The 20,636-nt window shown below is 40.5% G+C and overlaps 1 protein-coding gene across 6 annotated transcripts in view; it reads left to right on the forward strand.

Moving 5' to 3' along the window:
• LOC117412307 (diacylglycerol kinase delta-like) overlaps nucleotides 1-20,636 on the forward strand; it is a 100,948-nt gene that overhangs the window by 71,521 nt on the left and 8,791 nt on the right. For all 6 annotated transcript variants that reach the window (XM_058989095.1, XM_058989097.1, XM_058989100.1 and 3 more), the window contains 23 exons: nucleotides 39-143; nucleotides 551-683; nucleotides 1,428-1,534; nucleotides 3,602-3,727; nucleotides 4,353-4,455; nucleotides 6,001-6,160; nucleotides 7,013-7,121; nucleotides 7,695-7,834; nucleotides 8,614-8,698; nucleotides 9,492-9,583; nucleotides 10,191-10,290; nucleotides 11,460-11,691; nucleotides 12,369-12,482; nucleotides 12,965-13,058; nucleotides 13,475-13,582; nucleotides 13,870-13,966; nucleotides 14,743-14,850; nucleotides 15,547-15,660; nucleotides 16,470-16,604; nucleotides 17,164-17,327; nucleotides 17,714-17,828; nucleotides 19,171-19,260; nucleotides 19,802-19,918. In XM_058989095.1, the coding sequence (XP_058845078.1) occupies nucleotides 39-143; nucleotides 551-683; nucleotides 1,428-1,534; nucleotides 3,602-3,727; nucleotides 4,353-4,455; nucleotides 6,001-6,160; nucleotides 7,013-7,121; nucleotides 7,695-7,834; nucleotides 8,614-8,698; nucleotides 9,492-9,583; nucleotides 10,191-10,290; nucleotides 11,460-11,691; nucleotides 12,369-12,482; nucleotides 12,965-13,058; nucleotides 13,475-13,582; nucleotides 13,870-13,966; nucleotides 14,743-14,850; nucleotides 15,547-15,660; nucleotides 16,470-16,604; nucleotides 17,164-17,327; nucleotides 17,714-17,828; nucleotides 19,171-19,260; nucleotides 19,802-19,918 (2,748 nt within the window). The remainder of the gene's footprint in view (nucleotides 1-38; nucleotides 144-550; nucleotides 684-1,427; nucleotides 1,535-3,601; nucleotides 3,728-4,352; nucleotides 4,456-6,000; nucleotides 6,161-7,012; nucleotides 7,122-7,694; nucleotides 7,835-8,613; nucleotides 8,699-9,491; nucleotides 9,584-10,190; nucleotides 10,291-11,459; nucleotides 11,692-12,368; nucleotides 12,483-12,964; nucleotides 13,059-13,474; nucleotides 13,583-13,869; nucleotides 13,967-14,742; nucleotides 14,851-15,546; nucleotides 15,661-16,469; nucleotides 16,605-17,163; nucleotides 17,328-17,713; nucleotides 17,829-19,170; nucleotides 19,261-19,801; nucleotides 19,919-20,636) is intronic.

A 20,636-nucleotide genomic window follows, 5' to 3' on the forward strand; every position in this document is an offset into this window, starting at 1 on the left:
TCTCTCTCTCTCTCTCTCTCTCTCTCTCTCTCTCTCAGGTGATTACTCCATTTCGGAAGTTGATCCTCTGTGCAGAAAACAGAAAAGAAATGGAAGACTGGATCAGCACACTGAAATCTGTCCAGAAATGGGAGATTTATGAGGTAGGCACATTTAGACTGTATTCATAATGTAACATTCAAAATGTGGGATGGAATAGAGAGGATAGGATCTTTCCAAGACAGCTTATCCTTTGCATAGTTGTCATCCTTTACATAGAATATACAGCAAAAGTTTAAAAGTGTAAAAAACAACAACTCTTTTTTTTTAATGGTAGTTCATATTCTTTGTTTTTGTGATTTAAAATAAGCTACTACATCATGTGTAGGACGCCTCTTATTATACCAGAAATCACTTAAAACAGTCTGAGCTGCTCTGCCCTCTTAACTGCACAAGTTTATTTTCAAGACATCTTTCTTAACAGAGACACCCTACACATAATGTATTGAAAATGAGACCATGCGCATGTCTGTTCTCTAGTGCTAAAGCAGAGACATGTTTTCTCTTGCAGGCCAGCCAGTTTAACATGGAGCATTTCTCTGGGATGCATAACTGGTACGCCTGCTCTCACGCGCGCCCCACCTTCTGCAATGTCTGCCGGGAGGTTCTCTCTGGGGTCACCTCGCACGGACTCTCCTGTGAAGGTGCAGTATAGCAGTGTTCATTTTACTGTTTGTTTTTTTAACTGGCCTATCAGAGAAATATACACAGACTGCTAGCTTACTCGCTATTGCGTTTCGTTCATTCGTATCCCTCCGCCTCCCCCAGCTCTACCCTTGTAGCTACCCCTTGGTCTGTTATGGGGCTTTGACCAGCAGGCCAAGTGGCCAAGCAGGTTTCAATTGTTCATTTCTCGATGTCACATAATCATCAATGCATTCACGTTTATAACTTTGTCATATCTCAGAAACCATTTGAAATTTAAACTTCATATAAAAACATAAGAAAATGTACAAACAAGAGGAGACCATTCGGCCCATCTGTGTTCATCTGGCTCCTATTAGCTGATTGATCTTAGAACTTTGTCAAGTTGGAGCTTAAAGGATCCAAGTGATTCTGCATCAACAACATGACTAGGTAGCCTCTTCCCTGCCCTCACCACTCTCTGTGTGAAGAAGTCTCCTTCTCTCTGTTCTAACTTCACTTAATTTCCACTTGTGTCCTCTGGTCCTGGTTTCTGTGCTGCGATTGAAGTATTGGTTAGGGTTAACTAGATCTATTCCTTTTAAGAAATCATATCACTGACCTTGAAGTGTGGCAGTGATCTTAAACTTGACCTTGAACTATATATAGTTTTTCACTTTTTCCATTCATAGATGAGAAACACCACTTACATATTGTCACCTCAATAAAATGACTAATACCTCTTTTAACGGATGTGTTTCTAGTGTGCAAGTTTAAAGCCCACAAACGCTGTGCTGTGCGATCCACCAACAACTGCAAATGGACTACGCTGGCTTCCATAGGAAATGACATAATCGAAGATGAGGATGGAGTAAGTACAAGCCAGGTCATTTATGTTTATCATGGATGACAAAATGGTGAAACTAGTCATCAAGTGAAATTAAAAGGCCCTCAATGCTCACCCAATGATCAATGGTGGTTGACGTCCATCTACAGTATCATCTTCTTGGAACCAGCAACAGTGAAAACTTTTTATACAGGCCAGTCATTTAGAGTTTTCTTCTGTCCAAATTGTTCTGATTTACTCTTTTAGTTCCTAATACGTATCAGATGTGCAAATAAGTGGAATCCAAGCTTTCAGAGGGTTTAATAATTTACAGCATGTTGGTGGTTTAACAGTGGTTTGAGACGTTATTTAATATTGAAGATGGCCTTATATTGACATCAATAAGAGAATATCAGGATTGTAAAAAAAGTCTCTATTTATGAGGTGGCCTTTTTACTGAGGTAGCCAGGTTCAAAACCAGGTTTTACTGTTTTTGTTTTGAATGTAAACAAAACTGTGAATCGGACTGAATTCACAGTTTTGTTATAATTAGGGCTTTTGTTTTAAGTTTTTTATAATTTCATTTTTCAGTGCTTATTGTTATTTTTATTTTTTTTCCAGGCTATCGCTTTTTATATACTGTATGAAATTATTGTTTTCGGTTACTTTCCAAAATGCTTGGGCAGTTTTTTCTGTTACCATATGTATTGTAACTCGACAGTACTTGCACACTTAAGTTGTACCTTCTTTCCTTTGCTGTTTTCCTCAACAAAATCCTTATGGTCACGGGCACATTCTAGGCATTTTTCTACATTTCGCCACAATTTTTCAATTTTGTTTTAATTGTAAAATAGCTTTAAATCCCACAAACAAGTCTCCGTTCCTAATTGTAATCTTGTTTTAAATCTCGCAAGCGGAGTCTCCAATAGAAATGTAGGAATTTGCTGCTACTCCGTTATGAATCCACACACCACCAAGAGTGAATCATGCAGGTCACTTGGGGCCTTATAATTAAATCTTGAACTATAAAACAGCCATCCTGATCCCACGAAAATACCCTCCGAGGAGTAATGAATCCCTTTTCAATGAGGAGACATCTTTCTTCATCCTAGATAATACCTAAATAAAAGACTTCCTCAAGCCTCTAACAGACCAGCGCATCCAGCCAGATTTATAAACGTCTCTGAAGAAGGATGTCAGCCGAGTTTGCTATGCAGCATTCCAACAGAGAGATGCAATCTGCTGGTCTAGAAGGAGTTGTTTCAGCTCATTGTTTCTTGTTTTCATTTAATGCATTTAATAGCATTTTGGGCGAGGCACCAGAAACAGAAGACAAGTGATTCACCAGGAATATGTACTCTCTCTTGTCTACTAAACAGTGTCTGTTGTGGTTCAGATGAAAGCATAAGAACAGCTTGGTCAAGCATAATGTAACGGCATTGCGTAACTTTATTATTTCACAACGGTGCTTCAGTTATCAAACAAAATGCCCTGAACTTGTTTGTAATTCATGCCGGCACTCGCAGACTAGCTGTTTCATCAATAAAGTGTTTTTCACGACTGAGGATTTGGTAATAGCCAAACCCATTTCGCTTGTGGCATAAGCTAGAATCTCACTGTTAAAACACTGCACAACGTGGAGAGCCCTTAAAGAAACATTTTACTAGAAAATAGAACGAAAGATCAAGAAACACACATTTAAAAGCCAAAGTACTTCACAGTACCATATTGAAATTAGTATTCTTTTACAAATTAAAAACAAAATGGAATGACTAATTACTATTAAAAGGGGTGAAAACAGTAAGTAAATTACAGTGATCCAACCCTGTGTGTTTCATGGATACTCAAAGCAGCACCACAGGATCACCTCATGCCATTTGATGCAGTGTACAGGGATCCTGTGAGACTCACTGTGGAAACATAAGAAAGCTTTAAAAGGGGGCAACCTCACCTAGCCCCCGAATGGTTTATGCCATTCAAACATTAAAGACATAAAGAGGTTAAAATATCACAAACTAAAGCTGACAACCGCTCCAGCGAATGCCTTCAGTCGTGTTGTTTTGCTGGATGAGCTGCCCTTGCTGATCGGGGTTTGTGGTCATTTCTGTGCAGGTGGCCATGCCTCACCAGTGGCTCGAAGGGAATCTGCCGGTCAGTGCCAAGTGTGCCGTGTGTGACAAGACGTGTGGGAGCGTGAGGAGGCTGCAGGACTGCCGCTGTCTGTGGTGCAAAGCCATTGTGAGTACCCTAAAACAACCTTCAAATACACAAGGACATGGACAGAACGGCTGGGGGAGGGCTACGTGTAGCCCATTCTACCATACTCAGAACCTCTGCTCATTACATGTTGTTGATATCCCTACATAGAAATGTACAAATACATGTGATCGATTTGTAATCCTGCCCACAGTGGTACCCCCAAATATTATCAATTTTCTACCAATGCTGATGTATAGGGATGTTAGGATTGAGACATCTTTTTTTTTTTTTTTTTAAACCAACATGAACATAACGTAGATCTTTTTATTTAACATCCTGAAATCAAAGAAACTACAAAAGGATATTGCAAAAGTCCACCGGAAGCCATAATAGTAGTACAGTATTTTATGTTAGATTTCGAAATGTCAAAGGTAGGTAATTCAATATGTTAACATAACATTATTCAGCAGGTTTCATTCGACTTTATGAAGCAAACTTTTGGCCATAGCTGTACATGTTATTGCTTGTCGTGACAGTTGAGGATGTGACAAAACAATCCAATCCAAAATAACATTTCACAACATCTACAACCATTTAGCTTCACCCCTTTAGCAGTCACGGTGAATCTTTTGATAACTAAAGTGTTGCTGGCATGTTGCTGCAGGTACACAGCGCTTGCAAGGAGCAGTTTGGAAAAAAGTGTCCCCTGGGCCCTTTCCGTGTGTCGATCATTCCTCCCACTGCCCTCAACAGCATCGACTCCGACGGTGAGTTATCGTCATCGCAGTCTGCCTTTTTCAATCACACAGAGTGGGGAGGAAAAGCTTTCGCCCGTAATTAATCTGGTCTTTTTTTATTACAGAGATGGCCTTTTGCTAGCTCAGCTCCGGAAAGTCATTTCTCATCCCTTACATACTTTATGTTCTGAAAAGCTCAGTGGCATAGCAAGTACGAGAGAGAGAGAGAGAGAGAGAGAGAGAGAGAGAGAGAGAGAGAGAGAGAGAGAGAGAGAGAGAGAGAGAGGGAGAGGGAGAGGGAGAGGGAGAGGGAGAGGGATTGGATTGTAGATAATTACCGCTGAGGAATCCTGATGGATGACCACATGTCAAAGCTGAGCTGGTTTCTTGCATTGGGAAGCAGCTTTAACAAGGCACTTCTATGTCCCTTTACATTCATCTAAAGCCGCTGACTGATGAAACTTTAGGTCAGGACATTCTTTAACTCAAATTATTGAGAGTTACAATCAGGGTACATAAGGAGATGCTAGTGTTTATATGTCACACATTGTTACATGTAGAGAGAACTGCTTAGCAAATCATGATAGAACTTGGTTATGACATTCTTTAGCACAAACTACTGAGGAATCAGAATCTGGGGAGGAGCCAGCCTTACCTACATGGTTCTACTTGAACATACATTGGATTGAGGTCATGGTGATCATCGTTTTCATATTGCTGGCACTAATTGTGTTATTTACAGTGGTGGCAGAGTATGTCATGGCTTGAGTAATAATACTTCAGTCTGATTTAAAGCCATTTCCTAATGTCAGAAAGCTATCTGATGCATTCAATTTCTACTAAGTCTGCAAGACTAATGAATGGTACACAATCGCTGGCATTTCATTTAAAATTGAGTGACATCACTCTGGCAAGCTTAGAGGCTCCCTACTCAAATGGACACAGGCATCTGCTGCGCATTGCTTCTGTCGAATCCAAGGCATGAGGCAGCCGTCTGAATAAGGAAAATGGACCTTTCTGCTAACGCAAGCGGATGCTTTCAAACGTGGCTGTGGCTACTGACATTAACACAAGCTGATAATCAAATTCCATCAGTGTCGTACTGTTAGTTCTCATGAGCAGATAGGGAAATATAATTGCCGTTCTAAGTTTGGGAATATGGCAAAGCCCTGCTGGTGTAAATGGCGTGTGTGTGGAAATGTAAGGTTGGCAGGGATGGGGTTAAATCTGTCTCTGCCAGCAATCACAGGTTTGGCCATTCTCCAATTAGGTAATTGGTGCTAATTGGGGAGTGGGCACATGTATAAGAAGGAAGCAGAAACCTTTGTTTAAGGGAGTTTGGGGTGAGGGCGAGGGCCAGGGCCAGGGCCAGGGCCAGGGCCAGGGCCAGGGCCAGGGCCAGGGCCAGGGCCAGGGCCAGGGCCAGGGCCATTTGTGCTTCATTTTACCCTTTAAAATGAGTTTCAGCAAACTGTCAAGACCGCAGATGAAATTAAGGACACAACTGATGTCCCCAACAGATGTCCCCAACATGTCTTTGTCTTTTCTGCTTTATAAGTCGTGTTTTCTTGTCAGGTTTCTGGAAGGCCACTTCCCCCTCTTGTTCCAGCCCCCTGCTCGTGTTAGTCAACTCCAAGAGTGGGGACAACCAGGGAGTGAAGTTTCTACGCAAGTTCAAGCAGCTTCTGAACCCGGCCCAGGTCTTTGACTTGATGAACGGAGGACCCCATCTTGGGTGAGCTGGGAATACTGCGGCTTCTCCTTGTGAAATGTGTTGAAGCTTTAAAGAGGGGTCATCCACCATGGCTAGAAGGAATGGGTCAACCTGGAAAGGAAACCATAGACACACACAGGGCCTAGCCAGACAAACAGATGTTTGGTATTTATTTAGACAGCATGCAGTGGGTCTCGCATCTAATTACAGATTACAGAGTTTGCATTTAAACAGTGTTTGACTTCCTGGGTATACTGTTTAAAGATTCAAATGGTTGTTTGTTTTTTGGTTGTCACATGAACATTGCCCCTGTGTACAGGCTCTGCCAAGCTGTTCTAAATTTGTTAGAAATGGGTGCATAAGACTGCAGAGGTTTAAATGTTTAAACGGTAAATAATTATACAAATCTTAAACAGCACAGTGTTTTAATAATCGTTTAACCGAAAATGTCCTGTTTTATCAGTATTTTCAGTATGTTGATCCATTCTTAACAATTGTATTTGAGTACAGTATGTAAAAATGGCAAATTTGAAATAGATACATAAAGATGGCAAAAAATACTAAATCAGATAGTTTAACCCTGTAATGTCCAAGCATTTTTTTTAAAAGAAAAGCTGTTTTATTTATGTAACTAGATTCTGTTTCTTGTACAAAACACACGTCCGACAACACATAATGTACTGCATATGAAAAACTCTGGCTTGTGAGGCTGGATTTAAAAAAATAATAATATAAAAGGGTGGCTAAGCATTGAGATAAGAAATGGGCATTACAGGGTTTTAATGTGAATGATCGTTTACACAAAAGGTTTAAACAGTATATCTGTTAAATGTAGATTTACAGCCTTATAGCTAGGGTTTCCCTGTTTTACAGTTTAAGGCTGTTCCAGAAATTTGCTACCTTCCGAATCTTGGTCTGCGGAGGGGATGGAAGTGTGGGCTGGGTGCTGTCTGAACTTGACAAACTAGGACTGCATAAGCAGGTAAGGCAGGGAACAATCCAGAACCTTGCTGTGTACACTATAACCTGTACTTAAACTGTCTTGAAAATGATTGTTAGATCACACTATGTATTACGAACACCTTAGAATGTGATGATAACAATTCAACCTACTTTAGGGAAAATTATAAATCATAGTCATCTGATTCACAAACATTCAGTTACATCTTATTCTGAAGTGTCGTCTCCTGCATGGAAACTGACAAAAAAATACGTGGGTCATGTATGACAAAAATGATTATATAAATTATTGAATGAATGTTTCATTTTTAACAAAATGTATATTTTCTGCCTTTCTTTATGTAGCTTACACTGTGTCTTATGGTATAAATGATGGTATAAAGTATCTTTCAAATCATTGCTTTGGTATTTCAGCTTTGTCCAGACAAGTCATGTGGTTAAAGTAATTCCACACAAAATATTAAACTTCTTTTAGTTTTAGAATTTTATGAAGAAAGATTTACTCAATAAAAGCGACCAAGCTTTGAAAATCACCCCCAAAAGTGGGACGTGCCCTCAGTGTGACTCTTGTAACATCCTTGTGTCTCCACCGCAGTGCCAGCTGGGAGTGTTGCCACTTGGCACAGGAAATGACCTCGCCCGGGTGCTGGGCTGGGGGGGCCTGTGTGATGACGATACCCAGCTGCTACAGATCCTGGAGAAACTGGAACGCGCCACCACAAAAATGCTGGACAGGTAACTGTCTGTCACTGCACAACACAAGGCTGCACACACTTACCACTGCGTTTATATACAATGACTAGCCAACACACGTACTGGGACAAATTTAGTTGTTATTTGTTACACGTTTTTTACCACTCAGATCCTTTGCTTGTTAAATATCTTGGTATCCCTGAAAGATAATCTTGTTCTCTTTAAACATAATGCATAACATTTTAGTGAGTAAGCTGTAAAGAAACAAGAAGTCTTATTCATAACTTTATTTTGTAGGGACAAGAATGAAACCAAAACAGATATTGTTTCATGAAAACACCTAAGTAACTTTATACATAGCAGGAAAAAAAGATATGAAACCCTGTATATAACCGCTGACAGAAAACATCAGGTTTACACACAGGTCTGGAAATAGTATAACAAGAACAGTGAAACACGTTGCAAAAGGTCTGTTTAAAATGTATGTTATGAACTATACCAGAGCTTAGAGGTTTGATGCAATTGGAAATGTCTCACAAAAAAATATAAAAAAACAATAATATTGGTGGTATACTCATTCCTGCAGTTCAATGCAAGGGGATGAAATAGAAGACCGTTTATACTGCTGATAATGCTCTTTGTGGAGGATATCATTGCTTTAATGAAATCAGAGGTTTAAGACGGCTTTTTGGATCATATTACGTGCTTTAAACCAATTTGCCATCACAATGTGAGCTTAGTGGACTGGTGGGATGATGAGCGGTGAAGCCTTCTTGGCTGATATTAGAATGTGTTTTCCTTCTTTTATCCCTGTGATACAGGTGGAGTATCCTGACATACGAGCTGCCATCAAAGCAGCCCCCTCCAGCCATTAAACAGGAGGAGAATGGAGACTCTGTTCTGCAGGTACCTAGAGTACACAACTAGAGAATCCAATTCAATGAGTGAACATGCCCACTCAAAACAAAGAGCTTGGGACAATACCCAAGGGGTTGCTGGGGTTTGTGGTCGGGGGGTACCAGAAAGGAAAGCACTGCTGACCTAATGAGTGATAGCAAGGCTTTGGCCAAAGAGAACAAGGGGTGGGTTAGTGTTTATGACAGATGGCAATGCAGTGAGCTTCATTATTATCAATGGGAATTTGGGGTTTGCTTACAGAGGAACTGTGTTTGTAGCTCAGGGAGGACTGTGGGAGTTTGGGAAAGGACAAGTCTGCCCACTGGGGTGAGGGTGGGTTTGATATTTGTTTCTGTTGAGAACTGCAAGTTCATGGTTCTAACATAGTGGAGGTCCCTGGATGTATTGAGCAAGTTCTAAGACCTACCATGTACATCCAGTGATCATTTTATAAAGTATATTATAGTTATGAAGTAGATTATAGTTATTTTGTTATAACTCATTATACAGTTCTCCCCCTTTATACTGCTGTAGTCTCAAACCATAGTTATAAGCTTGTGCATTTTGTGTTCTGCCTTATAATGAGAAAGTGCTAGTGTGGCATTATGGGGCAAATGTGAGCCATGACTATACAGCTTTACAACCTGTTTAGCTGTATAAAGGGCTGGCTTATAATGAGGGAGCACAGTGTAGTTTAAGAATGATTTCAGCAGTGAACGCAGGCCTTCAGTATAATGTTTTTTCAGGAATGCAGTTCTGTTCTGTACCAGCTCTACCAGTTCTCTTATTGGTCTCTCTTCAGGTTCAGATGACCCAGTACTCTGATTCCGTTGCTTTCCACCTGGCTAAGATTCTGGATTCCGACAAACACGCGGATGTCATTTCATCAGCCAAGTAAGACTTCTGTCATTCACTGCCTTCACAGTCAAGCAGATACTGGATGGTACTAGGCAGACTACAATGTTGATTTGAATGCTGTTTTGTCATTCTCATATGGATTTCCATGTAATATCCCTGTAATCAATGCAGTGCAGATGTAGAGCCGAATGGATACCATGTATTTCTAAATTTGCTTTAGTAGCAAATGCACAGTTAAGAAGAAATGTACATAATATGTACTGTTATATTTGCACTTCCAAACCAATATGTACTTACATAGGGGGGCTATTTTAATGATCTAACAATGGCAGATCTTAATACCCCCGCACTTTTACTCTTTATTAAACCTAAGCTGTTGTTTTTGGCTGGGCTTATTGATCCATTTATTACCATCACTAAAAAACTATAAAAATACAACAAAATGAGGTCTGTGAAGAACCAGATTTAGAAATGTTAGGGGGACAGTATTTAGATTCACTACTGCTTAGATTATTAAAATAGACCCCAATATGTGGCTGAGATTCTTTTCAAAGATGCTGTTAGTAATAACCCTGAAGGGTTTGCCTTGTCGGTGATGTATACTCCTGTTAATTCCTGGTTTGTTTACGCTCCTGCCCCCCAGGTTCCTGTGCGGCACAGTCAATGAATTTGTGGCTGAGGTGGGGAAGGCTTATGAACGGGCCACAGAGAACAAGGAAGAGGCTGATACAATGGCCAAAAAGGCAAGTACCACCAGGTCCATCCGAGCACCTGTAGACTGTAGTGGCTTATGTAATGACTCGACATACAGTACACTTGTTAAGAATGTTGATAAGGGGTCAAATGTGGTTTAATTGTTTAAATATGTCATAAGAACATTTACAAACGAGAGGAGGCCATTCGGCCCACCTAAGTCAATTTCCAAGTTGCTGACTGATCTCAAGTTGGGTCTGAAAGGATCCAAGTGATTCTTCCTCAACAATGAGGTAACCCAATCCATACCCTCTTCACCCTGTGTGTAAAGAAGTGTCTCCTCCCTCTGTCCAAAGTCTATCTCCACTTAACGTTCAACTGTGTCATCTGGTCCTGGTTTCTAGATTTACTGAATATGAATTCAACAGGGCATGTAATTACTTCATTGTGCCAGGGTGAATTGCATCAGAATTAACTAGCCACTCTGAGGGTTCCTGCCTAAACGGTTGAGACATGTCAAAGCTTTGCATTACTTTACTGGTGCTGTACCTGCTCTGTTGATAACAGAAAACTCCCCAGTTGACCCCAAACCTGAATGGCAGGAGGAGTGCCGGTCAGGATGTGAGGGGAATTTGCTCGCAGTGCCTCATCAGGAAGGGTCCTGAGCACAGCCTGTGTCCTGTGTCTCGCACTAAATATTCATTTATTTATTGAAGAAAAGTTCAAACTGCAGTCGCTAGTGCTGTAAGGGGAAGTGAGGTTAATGTATAGTGAAGCAATGTATTTCCTTAAGACACAATTGAGTATCACTGATTTAGCACATTGCTAACCCACACTATTGTTATAGCGGCTGTTGCAAACAGCAACTGGGATAGAGAAGCTTTTATGGCATTTGATACAGTTTTAGCATTCCATAATTTCACAATGATCATGTTATGTGGTGCTTTCTAAAAGCATAAAGATAGCAGCACCATTATGTAAATACAAGTAAGAGGTGGACTCAATCCAAAAATGCAGCATCACTGTTCTACACCGATATTCAAACAGGCATGTCTTCTTAGACAAAAGCTTTCTGACTGTGTGCCACATCTGGATCTCCTGAGTCTGGGAGCTGAACAGAGCCATTTACAAGGGCAGCTGTGTGTTTGGGTTGAATCCCTTCTATGAAGGGCCCCAGAGAAGCCGTCCTGTAACCGTGCTGGTGTGTGTCCCTGTGCAGTGCGCATTGCTGAACGAGAAGCTGGACTCCCTAGTGAAAACCCTGAGTGAGGAGGCGGACGCAGTGCTGATGCCCACTGGCTCTCCGGTGACGCCACCCACAGAGACCAGCCAGGGGGGCAATAAGGAGGAAGACACCCTGCCCAGGGTCTTCAGATCCAAGGACCAGCTCATGCTGAGAGCCAACAGCCTGAAGAAAGCCCTGAGGCAAATCATTGAACAAGCAGAGAAGGGTGAGTCTTATATCCTGTATGAAGAAACAAAGAGGCCTAGGTACATGTAAAGGTTTAAGCGTTGAAGCACTAAACAAATATAAAAATCTTAAATGATTTTCCTAAAGGGTTCAACCAAAAACTGATTTTCACATTCATTAAAAACATTTCATCATTTATAATATCTTGCTTCATTGTTAACTACTGTAATTGAATACTGTACAGTATGTGACATTTTAAAACACGGTAGTAAACTAGCTTGACAGCTTGTAAAGGATTGTGCTTTTAGAGCTGTTAATAGCCAGGGGTGGTTTTTTGGGGTGTTTGGTGCATCAGGTATTAATCTGTAATTGTGCCGTTTCATTCCTCCACCACAATTAACTCCTACATACAATCTCAGATCAATCCAACAAGCCCTTCACAAGGAACACTAATAAAGTCTACTTTGTCATTCAGAATGTGTATGATTGTTTAAAAAGTGACTACTTTTACACAGAAGGTTTAACCATAGAATCTATGAAACAGAGGTACAGTAGATCCTTATACAGGTATATATATAGCTGCAGTACACTCAACACTACCCGGGAATCAAAACTGAAGTAACCAGATCTGTCAGTTATTTAAAGAACGTCTTGCTGCTGTCCCACAAACAGTTGACCAGCAGCCTCTTCATGCTCTGACCTTGTGTTCTCTCTCAGTGGTCGATGAACAGAACAAACACACTCAGGTCTACCGGATGTCTTCCTCTTCCTCGATGCCATTGAAGAAAGACAACAGCGAGGAGTTCAAAGAAAAGGAAGCTGATACTCTGCGTGAGTGCCGTGTCCCTATTTTCTACCTAAACCCTAAAAGAAATGTCCGGCAGAAGTCTGTTATAGTCTTGCCTAGCTTGCAACACCTGATTTCTAGGAAGGATCGCAGCAAAAGACAGCATCCTAAAACAAAATTCAGAAATGCGACATAAAAAAAAAACACAATTTACAAATCCCCTTTAGTCCAGTGATTGCATTTTAAAAGGGCCGTTTAAAAGTGAAACAAGCTATCACCATAAATCAGATGCAGCTTTTACATATTCCAGAACGCCTGACAGGGGTGCCATTTGAACAAACAAAGGAATTAGTTATGTCAGAGACTGTCCATTTAGTCAAAGGTGTGTGCTATATAGCTTCTCTTTTATTTCTCAATCGTCATTAACAATTAACATGATTTTAAACAGTCTGAAAGCAAAGGAGAAAGTATCAATGTGCTAATATTTTCTTAATCGAGCCAGCTTGGTCTTCTCTCGTCTCCACAGGTCGAGGGACAGTGAGCTCAACCACATCCTCAATCTTCTTGGAGAAGTCAGACAGCTTCAGCTCTGTTCATTTCACTGAGGATCCCAACTCCATGTAAGTCCCAAGCTGAGAGAACACAAAGTAACTGTTTCAGGAACAGCAAAGGTCCAAACCGCAGAGTGGCTTCATGTTCTCTCAGCTTTAGAACGTGCATTCCTAAAGAGATGCAATAGCTGTGTTATATACAGATGTATTGCACAGGAAATGTTAGGTCACCAGGAAGCAGTTTTTTTTTCTCTAACTGTACAGAAAGATTCCTTAGGATAACTAATGAGAATTCTTATTCCGAAAAACAGAAATAAATACAAACGGGCATTAGTAGATTTATCATAAGTTGTTTTTCCTAGGCTTGTATGCAGGTCCTCTGTATTGAAAGAAATTCAAGAAACACAACAAGTAGATGCACATCTCTTCAGTGATAATGCTTGTAACATACAGAATTACTAAATGGCTTCTGAATCTGTTCCCAGACAATGCACTGAGAAGTGTGTCATGAACAACTACTTTGGGATTGGACTGGATGCCAAAATCTCTTTGGAATTCAACAACAAGCGGGATGAGCACCCAAAGAAATGCAGGTATGGATTGACCCCGTGTTCCAGTTGTTCAGTTTTCCTGGTGTGGGATTCCCTGCTAAATATGGTGCCTTGCCGTTGCTAATGGTTTCTTCCTACCCTCTGTTTACCAAACGCTGATATTGACAAACAAACACATGTAAACTTTGATCTACATTTTACAAAACACAGGTCTAAAGACTGCACTTCTCTACATTATCACTGAGCCCCATGACAAATACCATATGTCATGGGTTTGTACCACCTATCCTGGGTTTAATATTATCGTGTCCCTGTTTTTGTCACCACAGCAGTCGTACGAAGAACATGATGTGGTACGGAGTGCTGGGGACCAAGGAGCTGCTTCAGAAAACATACAAGAACCTAGAGCAGCGTGTGCAGCTGGAGGTACATCATTCTCACAAGAGGGGGAGGAGTGGTGTGGGGATGCAGAAGCGAGCCATTGCATCTGAAATGAAAGGGTTGATTTGATCGACCTATAACCAAAGCCAAAGCTGCAGCCACCTGCATTGCATCAGCCACTTTCATTTATAGGTGATTCTGGGATAACCACATGTAGTTGGTTGATGCAATCCAAGGTGACCCCCCAGTACAGGGTATAGGTTAATCAAATCAGTCCCTTACCCCTTACTCAATGCCTTCATCAGTGACGGTTTTTTACTCGACTTTATTTCTTATAGGTTTTATCTATGTCCTTAATTAGAAAAACCTGAGCTGCACTATCACCATCTGCATCTTATTTCCACCCAGTGTACAAGCTAATGCTGTGGCCACAGCACAGGTTGCAAGAATAAGGGCTTCAGTTTAAACCATATAGGAGAATGCAGTTGTTGTATTGCTCAGAATAATGTAGTTTTTTAATGATGAGTGTCAAAGTTTATAGGTTTGCCCAGCAAATGAATGACGCCTCCAGAGGTTAAAAGCCTGCTGTGGTAACTGTTTTCAGACTACAGTGATTAGCAACAAATATTAAAAACAACCACAAGAGGAACACGCACTTCCGTGACATGTCTAAATATAACCCTAAGGTTTGGGTAATGTTTATTTTTAATAACTTGGCTAGTTGTTTTTCACGAAAGCTGTGAAGATGTTTGTCTGTTGTGTGTTGCTGTGCCAGCCCTCTCTGCTGTGGGGCTTATGCTTTGTGTGTGCTTGTGTTGCAGTGTGACGGTGTGCCCATGTCCTTGCCCAGTCTACAGGGACTGGCAGTACTCAACATTCCCAGCTACGCCGGGGGAATCAACTTCTGGGGAGGGACCAAAGAGGACAATGTGAGTTATTGTGCATTAGCTTTCAGAATGGTCTGATCCACTGTGAGGTTCAGCTGTGACTTAGGTACAGTGGCCTTATACTAGATCTTTAGAAATGAAATGTACAACAACTACTTATTTGCCAGAGTCGACTAGTCGACCACAACTGCACTCCCCCAACTGAAACCCCACACGTCACAATTCATTTCCGTTTCAGTTCAAACAATGCAGTTCAAATATTGACATTGCTACATCGCTACTAGTACACACATTAAACACACAAACACATTGCTGTGTTGCTGCTGCTGCTTTGAAACTGTAGTGTGTGATTAGACGGCTACTAGTTTCTGAGGTCCACTGTCACTTTTCTAGTTGACTATTCAGTGCTACTCCTGTTATAAAGGTCTGTGTTACATACCCTAGCAAAAACATAAACAACCTAAAGATAGTAGACATTGCAGAGTATAGTCAAGCTTGGTAATAATGTAATCAAGTGCATTGTTCTGCATTATGGATACTAACCCTAGTTAAGTGACAAGGTAATGGTTGATGAGCTTGTTTAAAAACAAAGAAAGGTACAGTTCACCATGAGCGCTCAAGGTTTATGGCTATCCTCATAAAAGAGATTGGGTTAAAAAAAACAATATTTACTCTGTAGCTTTGAGTACAAAAAGTTTTTAAATGCCCTGTTCAATAAAGACTCTCCCCCCCCTCTAGTTTTTTGGCGCACCCTCGTTTGATGATAAGAAGCTGGAAGTGGTGGCGGTGTTTGGGAGTATGCAGATGGCAATGTCCAGGGTTATAAACCTGCAGCATCACAGAATAGCTCAGGTAAGAACGTGTGATAGAATGTATCCATGGTTGGATAGTACAACCACAAGGCTATTACCTTTTCAGTTTAGTCAGGTAACTATATGGCTGAGCATATGCAACCTAATACTGTATTTACATAGCTGACCTGAATCTGTGCCATCACTGGTTGAACAGCTGTGCTGTGAATGGCTGAAATGACCTTGAGTACTGTCTGAACTATGTTATTTGTAATGAATATTGGCTTGGTAGTCAGTCCATCTCTCCTGCACAAGCTTGCGAATACATATGCAAACCTGGGTGTATTACTGCAAGTTGAATTGTAAGTTCATTCAAATAACATTTTCTTTGTTTATTTACTGGCCCCTTTAACTTTCTGAGTGATTCTTATTACAGTTACTCAAACACTGTTTTTTGTCAAGTCTGTAATATTAAGACACGCTGGCTGATCTAGCTTACATTACATATGTCTATGGCAGATAACTAGAACAGAAGAGAAAGCACCAAACACAGATACCAGCGCACGCACATGTGCTCAATGCTACAGTACGTTAAAGGGTTGTATAAAATGAACAGGATAATATGCCAAATGCAGTCCAAAAGGTCTAGGTGGTTGTGAGTCTAGGATAGGTGTTCACCAGGTAGACAGAGCCATGTGCAGAAGGGTCTACATTTGAATCCTAATGATCCATTCACTACACTCATACACACACAGCAGTAAATTATCATGGTCACCTCAAGTGACTCAAGCCTTACCATGGAGTAGAGGAGGCAAAGGCAGATCTGAAGGGGTGTTTTGCTCAGCGGTCGTGTGTGTGCTTGGTTTGCAGTGCCGGTCAGTAAAGATCACCATCCTGGGAGATGAGGGGGTGCCCGTGCAGGTGGACGGAGAAGCCTGGGTCCAGCCCCCCGGAATCCTCAAGATCGTGCACAAGAACCGAGCCCAGATGTTAACCAGGGACCGGGTAGGACTAAGGAGCTCTGATCCATTGTAATCCACTGCTGTCTGCTGTGCTGCAGTCTGGATATAGCTGAAGAAATCTACCATTTGCTACCAATACTGACCTAATGAGACATATACAAATGTGCTGTAATAGGCTTACGTTTATTGAATTTCTAGTCATCAACATGTAAATAGTACAGCACAAATTGGGGTACTGCACTGTGACAGATACTGTTATTTGCTGATATAAAACAAATCTAAAGTAATACTGTAAGCAAATAGGTTATTCTATTTAAATTGTTTACCAACATAATGCATAGCACCACCTGGAGGGCAAATGTTGCAACTGTAGTTGGTTTAAATCGGATATCCTGTATCAAACATGGCACTTTTTTTTATATTATAGTTTTTAAAGTTTCGAACTGAAATGAAAAAATCGTAACTGGTTGCACAGCCCTGTTTGTAAATTGAATTCGGTAGCTTACAAACGGTTCACATTTCTACATATCTTAATGTTTCCGATTTGTTTTTTCAAGACCTATAATGAATCTAACACTAATTGTTTTCTTCCCTGTTTCCAGGCGTTTGAGAGCACTCTGAAATCATGGGAGGACAAGCGCAAGTGTGATAATTACCGGGGCTCACGGCCACGCCTCAACTCCCAGCAATCCATGGAGTACCTGACTGAGGAGGAGTATTCACAACTGCAGCAGTTCGGACAGGCCGGGGACACGCTCATCAACAAGTGAGCATAACACCCAGCCTGCACACCACAGTACAGGGAGGAAGTCATACACAAATAGCAATGTACAGTACAGTCGCTCCTGTCACACTCCTCCCTGATACTGCGTCACATGCAATCCTTTTCCAGCAGAGTGCACCAGAGAGCTTTCACATATCTGCTACACTTCTGTCCGGCTTAGCTTGGAATAGAAGGACGAATATTTTAACAGTCGAATAGTTTGCAGTAGTTGAGGTAACCGATCTAAAACCGTTTACTTTCGTGATTACTTTGCAAATCATGTGACACGATCATTTATTTCAGTGATATAACATTTTGTATTTTGTAATATTATAGGCTGTCACAAACTTTAAATTGCCCAGTAATTAAAAACATTTAATTTTCCCTAGAATCCGCGAAGCAGCAAAGACCCAAAAGGCGATTGAGCAGGAACTGGCCCACCCAGTCAATGCCAGCGCTCTCATACTGAATGAATCCTTCTCAAACAAGGCCAGCACTCCAGAGGTAAGGGGGCACCACACTTCTTTCACTTGTATACCAAAACCCGCCCTCCAGAGGTGAAGGGTTTGGAAAGTCTGTTATTTACCCAGGAAGTGAAGTCGTTTTATAAACAGAGCCAACCTCAGCAATGTTAGGGCCTCCACACAGAAAGTGCAATGCAGGTCATTAACAAACTGAAATTCGATGAACTGTGAAATGAAAACAGTGGTTTGTAAAACCCTACACTACACATACTGTGAGTAAGCGGATTGTGGGGGTTGACTTTATTTAAGATTACGACGTGACTCAGCGCTCCAGACCAGACCAGATCGAAATTCTAATCTCATCTGGTTCATTAATGCTGTAATGGCAGAGTGACTGATTGCGGCATGTACATTATAAGATGCGGCAGTGTATGATTCATATCCTCATTTCTTTTTAGTCATTCTTAACAGGTTTTACCATCAAAGTATGCTTGATCTTTTCCAAGTACTGTAGTATGTGTTCTCTTGAGTCATCTGATGAAGTCAGAGGGTTGATGGGATCATAGCTGACAAAATAATCCTGTAACTTTTACAGCTTGTGTACGTACCTCTGTTATATAAGTCTCGAATGTCCAGTTTTAAAAAAACACATATTATAGTTAACTTGTCATTTTTATTTTAAAACATATGTGGTACTACTTTAGGTTGAAGAAATCTCTGTTTGCAAGCCATGCTTTCAGTTTGTGTTGCACTTGCTTGGTCACCTGGAGGGCAAAATTGTCTGCAGCCCTTCAATGGGTTCTTTCCTGCCATTAACCAATCAGCTGCTTCCCCAATTGACTGACCTGCTTTCATCCAGTAACATGCTTTGACCCAGAAGTCACTGCTGAGGTGAAGTGACCTAGAATTGCAAGTGAAACAGATAACACAAGAATAAGGCATAGTAACTGAGAGCTTCCTTTAACTAAAAGCAGTATCAGATATCATGTTTTAAAATGAATATATATATATATATATATATATATATATATATATATATATATATGCTATGTGTGTTTTTTTCAAAACTGCACATTGGAGACCTATGTAGATCATGGATGTGCAAAGCAGCTACAATTCAGGAAATTATTCTGTTAGCTAAAATGACTTTAAACAAGCATAGAACTGTCAGAAACATGCTGTAGGTTACATGGTCAGATTACAGCTAGACCAGTGAGTTTGAAGCAGCACAAATGAAGTTATTAGGTTCCAGGAAATAGGCAGTGATAAAACAGCTTGCAGTTACCGGCTTGCCTTACCATTTGTGAACACAGTTGTAAAACATGCAGTGTTTCCCGGCCGCAGTGTGGAAGAGGTGCTAAAGCACATTGATTTACTTGCAGTATCTCAGTCGGAATGCAGCAGTGGATATTGTGAACTCTGTCAAGGTTCTACAGCTGGAAACAAAGATGCTGCTGGAAGGGAAGCTACTGGTGAGTGCAACACAGGACAACACATGCATGTAGCACAGCTGGGGAATCCACTGTATTATATGGACATGAGTGCTTGCTGGGAGCCTGCCTTTATAAGAGTTCACTAGAGTACATTTTGCATGGTCCTTTTGCAGTTAGTCTATTCATTCCCATGGCTGTATTAAGCACTTACCACAGTTAACCATGCTTTACCATACCTCTCTGTGCTTTACAGTGCTCACCTATGCTTTCGCTATGCTTTTCACTGTTCTGCGGTTTCTCTACAGTACATTTTTATAAGGGAGAATAGAACTTACACTAATTTGTACTATAAATCTAGGTGTTCTGCAAACATAAACTTACAGATTGTGAAAAAGATGTATGTTTGGCCCCTGGACTCTCAGTGAAAAGAAGTCACATGGCTATCCCAGTAAGCAACATTCCAAACAAACATTTGGGGTATTGGATTGGGTCTCCTGGTTTGAGAGTAGAAGCTGGCCATTATAAGATCAGTTCTTTTCTCTGTATATGTCATCACTCGTCCTTGTTTCTTGTATTGCAGCAGCTGGAATCTCCCCAGGAAGAGGGGCTGCACTCTGCACTGAATAACCTCAGCAATGAGCTGCAGAAAGTAGCAGAGATCCACTGGATTGCTCATATCATCAACTGCACTGAAGAGGTTAGTCAGGGGAACACTCCTTATTAAGATACTTCTTTCAATCTTCCATTGAAGAGGTGACTTCCATGACCAGAACAAGTATCCTTCTCGTTTATTTAAAATTGAATATTTTTGCCGAAGTACGGCATACATTAAATGCCATAGACAAACATATATATTTTTCGATTTTGCTAGTCATGTTTGGTCAGTTTGCCTGAAAGAATCACAATGCATTGTCTGGGTTTGACAATCACCTCTTAAAAAATATGTGTTTATTCAGACTCTTCTTGAAGGGGAAAATCATGTTCTGTTTTATTTGAAAACATTTTTTATATATATATATATATATATATATATATATATATATATATATATATACATATATATGTATATATATATATATATATATATATATATATATATATATATATATATATATATATATATATATATATATATATATATAATGTATATATATGTCCAATTTTCCATTTCTAAAGCATAGCCATTGTGAAAGCACAGATCTATGCTTTAGGTTATGCTTTGGCCCTGTTCATAAAATACTCTGTGAATGACCTACTGTGTTTCAAAACCTTTGGAAACAGTGCCACCTAGTGGTGAGAAACTATAATTTTAAATTAGAATGTTTGCAGAAATACATTGAGGCTTTAACACTAAGAGTTCCTCCTGTGTCTAGTAAAATATATACTAGACAGAATGTCTTATTTAACCAGATAAC

Source organism: Acipenser ruthenus, chromosome 16 (assembly GCF_902713425.1).
Source record: "Acipenser ruthenus chromosome 16, fAciRut3.2 maternal haplotype, whole genome shotgun sequence".
NCBI lineage: Eukaryota > Metazoa > Chordata > Actinopteri > Acipenseriformes > Acipenseridae > Acipenser > Acipenser ruthenus.